This window comes from Lolium rigidum, chromosome 7, assembly GCF_022539505.1.
Source record: "Lolium rigidum isolate FL_2022 chromosome 7, APGP_CSIRO_Lrig_0.1, whole genome shotgun sequence".
Taxonomy (NCBI): Eukaryota; Viridiplantae; Streptophyta; class Magnoliopsida; order Poales; family Poaceae; genus Lolium; species Lolium rigidum.
Window position 1 is genome coordinate 99664695 of NC_061514.1, and position 9258 is coordinate 99673952.

The window sequence follows — 9258 nt, forward strand, 5'->3', positions numbered from 1 at the left end:
GTATTTAGATGGAAATTGACTACTTCAGTGTATTTTTCTGTCAAATCAATGTATCATGACTTGCTCAATGACCAACCTGTTTATCTTAGGAAATATATTTGAAATATGAAAGTCCCATTAAAGATTAAGATATTCATGTGGTTCCTTCATAAGAAAGTGATCCTTACCAAAGAGAATTTGCATAAAAGAAATTGGCAAGGATGTACTACATGTTGCTTTTGAGATCAAGAGGAAACAATCCAACATCTCTTTATATCTTGTCCATTTGCAAAAATGATATGGAGGATTGTGTTTATGACTTTTAATATACCACCACCTTTGAATATTACAAACATGTTTGGGAATTGGTTAAAAGGGGTGGCTAAAAAGACAAATGACACATTAGAGTTGGTGTGTGCGCTGTTCTTTGGGCGATATGGAAGGTTAGGAATGACATTGTGTTTAACATGAAAAGTTTCCCATTATTTTTACAGGTTATCCCTATGGCTAACCATTGGATCCATATTTAGTCCTAACTAGAGCCGGCGGAGGAGCGATAGGCTATGGATATTGAGTGCAACCGACTGGCAACGGTAGCACGGGATTTGTACAACCAGTGCGGTTGGTGTGCTAATAGACGGCGGACATGTTGGTGCAGAGACGCTTCATGTTGCTGATTTTTATTTAGATGGCTCATTTTTGTTGAGACCTTATGTGATCCATGATTTTGTAATAATGCTTCGAGACAATATGTTGTACTGCTGAGGTTTTAATAAAATAAAGCCATATGGAATCAGTTGATGCAGAGACTGGGGATGCTCCATTTCGAAAAAAACTACCTTGCTAATTTAGCTAGAGTCGAACACATGTTTGTGTCTTGGTTAGGCTTTGGATAGATGTTCTTCAACTTCTGGATCATTATCTCTCTGTAACCCAAACTGCCTAATAAAGTTCCAACTTTACCTCGAGAAAAGAAGCTCAAGAGTAGTGCGATACGTGCTGCATTTGACAATGGTAAGAGCATCCCATCAGATGGTGTATATTTGTAGCAAATATATACCACCAATAGTGTTTTACACCACCCACTTTTTCACTTTTTCTGGTTTTTACACAACCAACGTTTTCCCTCGATACGACGGTGTAAAATACACCACCTAGTGTTCCAACAGATGGTGTATATTATTGGTGGTGTATATATCACACTTGTATAAACCGTCGAACACCGGTTGTGTGTCCCGGAGCTTCACAGTCACCGATGGTACAAGGGCGCATCCAAGGCATCACGGAGAACCTGGAGGCGGGCAGGATCCTCAACGAGGCCGTCGTGAGGTGGGTTGGGCGGGGTGAGGCCGGTGGCGACGGTGTGGAGGATGATGGGCGGCGAGGCGGAGCCGGTCAAGGCCCGGCTGATTCCGGCCGAACTTGGTCATGCGGGAGCTCGCGGACGGCAGACCGACGCTGGTCGAGGTCTTGCAGCCCCAACCGCCGGCAGAAGGCCGCGGCGAGCCAGAATCGTGCCGCCGGGCGGCGGGCAACTAGGTTCGCGATAGGGTGTTTCCGTCCATCTCGACTTGTGGGGAGACTCTGACGAGGTGCGGCAAGGCTCGGCGAGCGGCGGGGACACGTCGACGGGCAACGGGGAAGCGTCAGCTGACCGGATTTCGATCGATTTGCCGGCGGTGGCATAGCGAGCGCGCGGGTGGGGAGGAGCTGGGCGCGCACAAGAGGACAAGAAAAACGGTTGGAGGGGACGTGTGGCGGGTGGAGGGATTATACACCACCCCCAAGTGATGTAAATTTACACCAGGTTGGGCAAATTATACACCAGGTAAAAGTTGGACCACCTCCGACTCTGAGACCACTTTTTTTACACCCATCTGGTCTAGCTTCATTTTTGCTCCAAGTGGTGTATGTGATAGGTTTTTTACACCTACACCATCTGCTGGGATGCTCTAACAAGTTTGTCCAAACATTGGGCATGTACGGTTAATTATGCTTGAAGAATTGTACAGCAGAAAAAGCAAACCTACCCGTGGTGTCAGTTTGTGGCCGTGCACGAGAAGACCCTTTTCCCCTACTAAGGGCGTGTTTGGTAGACTGGGGGAGGTCAGATTTTCTCCCCTCATCCCACTTTTTGTGGAGAGAAGTTGTTTGGTAGATCGGCTCGGCTCAACTGCCCACTGCTCACCTCATACGAAAAACGGCCGAGAGCCCGGCTCGAGAGCGAAGCTGAAATCGAGCTTCCCTACTCATCCGGGATGAACTCGTCCCGCAGAACACTGTAGCCGTTCCCCCGCCCCCCCCCCAGACCCCCACCCGTACTTTCTTTCTCTCCCATTTCCCCACCATCCTAGTCCCTACTCGTCCTGGCGACCACGTCGTTCGCCGGAGAGCCGTCCGCCGTCGTCCCCCTGCTCCGGCGAGGTGCTGGTGAGCCGTCCGCCGTCGTTCCCCGTGCTCTCCGCCGTCGTTCCCCGTGCTCTCCGCCGTCGTCCCCGTGCTCTCCGCCGTCGTTCCCCGTCCTCCTCGTGTTCCTCGAGGAGCTCCACGAGGCGTCCGCCGCGTCCGCAACCGAGCCGCTCCCCGCCGTCGCTGAGCCGCTCAGCGCCGCCGCCGGGCTGCTCCCTGCAGCCTCGAGCTCCGCGAGGAGAGGAGCAAGGCCATGGGTGCTGATAGAACGCCCACCTGAGCTCCGGTTGACGTGCTGCCCGCGGTCGTGACCGGCGCCAGCGAACAGGGACCCGATTGCTTTTCTGTTTTTATATGTAAGGACCCGATTGCTTTTTCCTTTTCTGTCTAAGGACCTCTTTGTAAAAAAACCTGGGAGAAAATCTCTGTCCAGATTGTTTCACCAAACAACATCTCAGTCCAGCTTGTTTCACCACATCCAGGCTAACAAACAAGGGACAAAATCTGAGCTGAGCTTGTATAAGGGCAACATGTATGAGTTAAGATAGTGATTCTCTATTGCCCCGGTCTACCAAACACACCCTAATTTCTCCACCAAACAAAGAACTTGGCCCAAACGAGTGAACCACGCGAGGTTATGGTTTCGTTCGGGCAACAGCTTGGCTAGCAAAATTTGCTTGAATTAACCCGAATTTCGCCAAGACACAGATGTGAGTGATTTCCGTTTTTTAAACGCTACCGCCGCGCCCCAACGGTCATCTGGCGTGGAGCAGCGCTCGCTTCTAGAACCCAAATGGGGCCCATGGCCGTAACCCGTCAGTGCACGACAGCCCTGCGATCCTCGAATCCACCGCTCCGACCACCGGAGTAGCAGCGCCTACTGTGCCTGTTAAAGAGGCACGCGTCCGAGCAAGCTGGAGTGAAGACCACCTGACGCTCTGACCTGAGTGAGACGGGACAACAGAGACGAGCAGAGAGCAAAGAAAAAGCATCAACAGCTCTGCGCTGCGCCGCCGTGGAGGATCTCCGTCGTCGGAGCAGTAGCGCCGCCGGTCAGTCCTCCTCCTTCTTCACCCCCTTCCCTTTGCCAATCTGAATTCCGGACTGCATTTTGTAACCTGCACTCCGGCAGCGAGCGAGTGACCTCATCGGTGGCTTGTTAATTCATTCCGCGCAGAATTCTGACTGTATCCTACTGAATGCATGAGCTTTTCCCTTTGCCCAGAGCGACGGCATTAGGAGTACCGGAGCGGAGATGATCAGGATACAGAGCCCGGAATTGGGCAAAGACAGCGGTGTGTACGAGGCGAGGAAGACGCAGTCGCTGAGGGCGCGGTACGTCTACGGGCTCATCTTCTTCGCCACCAACCTGCTGGCCTGGTTCATCAGGGACTACGGGGCCAACGTCTTCCACGGCCTGCACCGTACGTTCCTCTTCCTCACCCTCTCCTCCATTTGCCGGCTTCTACTTCTGCAGTTTGCGGCATTGCAATGAATTTCAGATGCCGCATCCTGAAATGTGCTGTTTTAATCTTTTTTCAGATAATTCGGTTTGTGGAGCAGGGGACTCGAAATGCTTCCAGTCTGGAGGGGTGCTTCGGGTGAGCTTGGGGTGCTTCGTATCCTTGATTTAACAAAAAGGAGGGCATGAATTGTGCTGCGCCTGGCGCGAATTTTAATTGCTCGAGGTAGTTTGCTAGTTCTGCTTCTAAGTGCACTGCTTACAAGAAATTTGCACTTTGCATAAGGTGCGCAAGGGGTAAGCAGCAGGCAAGCCAGTGAAATGAAACCGATGAATTGTGTGTGTTCTATTTGTTCATTTCCTTACATCAAGTTACAGATTTTTTTCTGGTTGATGTTCGCCACCACATTTGGAACTCGCAAGCTCCAGGGAGTTCGTAATTCGTGGCACTCTGGATGCTGGCTTCTCAAGTTTCTTGTGTATGCCGTGTCGATCGTCGCCCCATTTGTCATCCCTAACATATTCATCCAACTTTACGGTAAGCTTTTCGTCGTCTACTTAGTGATACATTTTCTCATCCATAAGGTTCTCAGCACACTGCACACTGAGTTTTCTGATACAATGTATGTACTGCCACAGACATTGCGAAATATAAGCACTTGTAGATGTGCAGAAAATATACATTGTAAAATGTTGCTTTTTTCAGAGGACTATTCTTAGTTCTGCTGCATTTCATACAAGATGAATACATTTCTGTAAAATTAATCTACCATTGCTACCCATTTTTTAAAATATCCACACAACCCTCATGGTGGAAAATACAGAAATGATGTTAAAGACACACTAGCAACATTTTGAAAATCTGGGGGATTTTTTCTACATTTTGATCATGCGATGAATTGTGAACTTGCAAATTTTGGGCAGGTTGAAGTGTCAATATATATGCAGTGTAAAAAAGCAAAAAATAGGGCCGGAAACAACAATATTATACACAATTTTTTATTTATGTACCTCGAAAACTCATGTACTTTTGGGCCCAAGATTTTCATATTTACTAAGTTTCATATAAGAGTTTTTTCCAAAGTTTTTGAACACATGGAACTGCAGCTTTGGACCTTGTTGAGACACTTTATTTTCTTGTATGGGTGGTGTGGTAGTACTATAATGACCCCATTTCACCAGTTTGCAATGTACCAAAGTAATTAGCACGTACACAGTGATATATTGACAACTGCATATCTTTTCAATGGTGCAGTGGAAATTGTCCTTTATTTCAAAACAGTACATAACAGAGACTGGGATGTATGTATCAAGAGGGAAGCAACTTACAGATCCTTCATTAGCAAAAAAAAAAAATATGCAGAGATGCCATAGAAAACAATTTTGTATTGATACTACTTCCATCATAACTTTATATCTGAATAATATGCCTAAACATTAGTGGGCTGAAAGAAACTTATGGTTCCTTATCTTCTGCAGGTGAAATTGCTCGAATGGGTGCCGGGTAATTTTATTAATTCTAATATACCTTACTGAGATTTGATTAGTTTCAAGCCCTGCATGATGCATCATTTTTCAAGTTGTGCTAAACTCACGTTTCATTACACGTTACAGTTAACTTATGTTTCCTCCAGGATATTTCTCATTCTCCAGCTTATAAGCATGCTCCACCTGATATCGTGGTGCAATAAACGTTGGATGCCAGATCCTGGATCAAATCAATGGTACATAATCATTTGAGTACTCGAATGTTTAGTTAGCTGATATCGTGGTGTCCCAATTACTTCAGAGCAATGTTAAAATCTGTAAGGCATTGACACAGGTGACCTTTTGTATGCTTTTCAGTGGCCTGTTCGGATTGTTCTTGTCAACTGTCTCCTTCATTGCCTCATTTGCGGGAGTCGCTGTGCTATATATTTTGTATGTTCCAAACTCGTCATGTGTGTTCAACATCTTCACTATTATATGGACAGCAATTCTAGTGAAGATAATGATGGCGGTGTCACTACATTCCAAGGTACAAGAATAATATAACCCCAGGCCTCAACTTAGCTGTAGAGCAGTCAATGTATAGCCATACAGTATTCAACGTGGAATTGTTTTACTACTTCGGATAAACTGTTAATAAAAAAAGTTCAAAAAACATTGAAGTTGTGATACTAGGAAGTAGGAACAAAAAAGCGTTTTATTACTAACAGATTTCGGGAAATGATCAATTGGCACAAGAAAAGGACATGTGTTATGTTACAATGAAGAAAATGGTGAATGATCAAAGGTATATGGAAGTTGGGGCAAATGATCAGTTCTCTTGCTCATGTCACCTCGCTTCCCGCACCATTCACGAAACCTAATAAGTTGAGAACAAAAAAGCATTGCAATTCGATGGCCATACTCTGTAAGTTTTAGATACACCTAAATCAACATTGTGGCATTATTCCCTCCCTTGGCTATACGTTGTTAGATATAGATGATGAGACCTCTCCAGCAGCGAATTTATACGCGCTAGATAACACCCCGTTTAATTCGGTCCCCTTGGAACTCGAACCCGGGTAGGCTGGCTGAGAACTCGCAAGCCTTGCCACTGAGCTAGCACTCAGTTCTCGCCTTTAACCTATATGAGGTGCATGATTTTGGTTACTTTGCTTGCCAAAAAGGTTAACGAGGGTCTTCTATCTTCTGGTATCATGGGCTTTTATATTGTGTTCCTTTGTTGGTCTGCACTACACAGGTATTATCTTATATTTTTATTCCTCATTTTTCCTTCCACTTAGCAGAGCCTCGACGATTTAGTTATACAACACTCATTTTCATGACTTGCAATGTGCAGCGAACCGCGAACAGGGAAGTGCTACACTGAGATGAAAATTGGCAAGGATGGTAATTGGGCTACTATAATTGTAAGTAAAAAAGTTGATGTTATCTTGGATGGTCATGCCATTGATATTAGGAGACTCAAGATTGCAGCTAGCCTGTTACTTGTTGTTGAGTTTGGTATTAACACTTAAAAGGCCTCTTTCTACCAGTTTGTTGTGTTGTAACCCCCTTTTACTTAATAAAGCACTAAAATCATGCTACCAGGTCATTTGTTTGTAAGACTCGAACGTTTGGAATAAGGAAATAAAGGGCCACATGTGTAGATCGATTCAGAGGTTGGGGCACAGTCTCCTTTTCAAACAAAAATAATGTTTCTACCCAGAGTGTAGATACACCTTGAGCCTCGGCTCTGAGATTCGTTTGTGAATACTCCTGAAATATCTCCTAGTTTCACTGCTGAGAGATTAATGTTCTCCAGGATTATGGTTAACCTCCTAAATTTCAGACACTGGCATGTACAGAATTTTTACCTGGTATCAAGATCCCAGCCTGCATACTTGTAAACACTGTCTAACACCTCACTTGAATGACTGTATCCTGGTCTACCATAACTGTGTTGGTGGTTTAATCATACATGCTAGCAACATATTTACTTCTAGTTTGTGCTAGTAAATGCAATCTCAATGTTCTAATTAACTGATTTGTTCTTTTCTAGAGCTTCATTATTGCAATTTGCTCCATTGTGATGGCCACATTTTCTACTGGAGTCGATAGCAGATCCTTTCAAGTAAGTTTCAAGTATCAAATTTCTGCATAGTATTTAAGAAGTTCTGAGTTGATATGCAAATGATTCGAAGCAAACAATTAGTTGCTCCAAACATCCATAGGAGGAGGGTAGTAGAGGGCAACTTGGAGCAACCTAATTAAGCATGTATTTTGTTGATTAAGCAGTACAATATGTAGCTCTTCTGCTAAACGAGTTCAAAGGTTATGCGGATGATTATGCGCGTCTTCGACAATGTTCACATTACCCACCATCCTAACAGAAGTGTTATGTTTTCAGTTTCGAAACGACGAGATGCAATCGGAAGAAGACGCCCCTTACAGCTACGAGGTTTTCCACATTGTGTTTGCAGTGGGAGCTATGTATTTCGCAATGTTATTCATAAGCTGGGAGCTTAAACATCCAATAACAAAAAAGTAAGGCACGTCGTGCAGAAAAGCACATATCATTATAATCCGAAGTGGAAGCATTATTGATTGTTTATGGCATTCTCCTACAGTGTAAATCTTGTCATCAGTGAGATATTGCTACATTGTCACCTCATATATGTTGAGTACAAGATGCATCCAGTAACATCATCTCGCATCCTTCCCTTTCTCAATCAGGTGGAGCATAGATGTTGGATGGGCTAGCACATGGGTAAAGATCATGAATGAATGGTTGGCAGCTTGCATATATGGTAAGCCGCCATTGCCTGTCGACTAAAATCTTTGTTTCCACTTCACATAACAGTTAATTCTACAGAACCTGAATTTAGAGAAACTGTGTTGCATTAATTTGCCAATCTTCTGTTCAGTGTGCATTATTTACTTATTTTGCATGTCATGGTAGATGACGTGGTCCGAGTATGAATTATTGATGCAGTAAAATTGACTTCTTTTATTCTCTGCAGTTTGGAGACTGGTCTCGCCAGCCCTATTGAGGAAGCAACCTACAAGTGATTTAGAGTCCATGACACGTAACCCTACAATATAGTCTTGATGGTAGCTAATTATTTCTGACCAACTTTCTGTGACTCAATTCATACCTTGTGCACATATATACACCACAAAATGTTGAAAGTGTATTCTTCCAAGTCGCATATTAGAGCCACACAACACAGTAGTGTGAAGTTTTGTTCAAGTAGTACTCGAACGTGTTACTGCAAGTTATAAGCAAGGCCTTTACTGCCATCAAGTTATTATTTCAATAAATAAACAAAATATGTTATGTATGTTCAGTTCTTCAATTTTTTTTTTTTTTAGAACAAGTTCTTCAAATATATGACATTCTCTGTTTCTCGCCCAAACCAACTGCTGAAAATACACCATCATGCGATTTCAAGTGCCCCAATGGGCCTTGGGCCGCATATTTTGCAAGAGCTCTATGGACTGCTCTTGTTTAGTCCGAAATACACCATGGTCTATGCATGCAAAACGAAGGCCCATCTCAAGATCTTTTCTGATGTATATCCTAATACACAAAGGAAAAAAAATTAAAACTAGAGCTCTCAGTTTCTTGCAAGGCAGGCACATCACCAAGTAGCAGTCCCAATCACTCGAGGATCAAAACTGAACGTGGGTTTACACGTCCCCGCTGATCCGGTTGCTGCTTTCTCCACTCTGCCCGTTGCTGTCGATCCCGATCCGGAGGTGGAAGAAGCGCATCGATTCGGATTCCTTAACCGGATGGCACGTTTCTCTTGCGTACACTTCTTGGTACTGGTACTACTCCTACTTCCTTCCCAACAGGTTAGTCCTGGATTCCACAGGGATCACAGATAATAGGGGCTTAGACTGGCGTGAAGCAACGGTCCAAGTCCTTGACTTGT

The 9258-nt window shown here is 44.6% G+C and overlaps 1 protein-coding gene across 1 annotated transcript; it reads left to right on the forward strand.

The window, feature by feature from the left end:
• Positions 1–3643: 3643 nt before the first annotated feature.
• LOC124679412 (probable serine incorporator) lies at positions 3644–8299 on the forward strand. The gene is made up of 12 exons (XM_047215171.1): positions 3644–3812; positions 3931–4014; positions 4191–4388; positions 5330–5354; positions 5485–5574; positions 5696–5867; positions 6505–6578; positions 6678–6747; positions 7380–7451; positions 7728–7864; positions 8054–8127; positions 8280–8299. Exons 1-12 carry the CDS (start codon positions 3644–3646, stop codon positions 8297–8299), a joined length of 1185 nt encoding a protein of 394 aa, XP_047071127.1.
• The last annotated feature ends 959 nt before the right edge of the window (positions 8300–9258 follow it).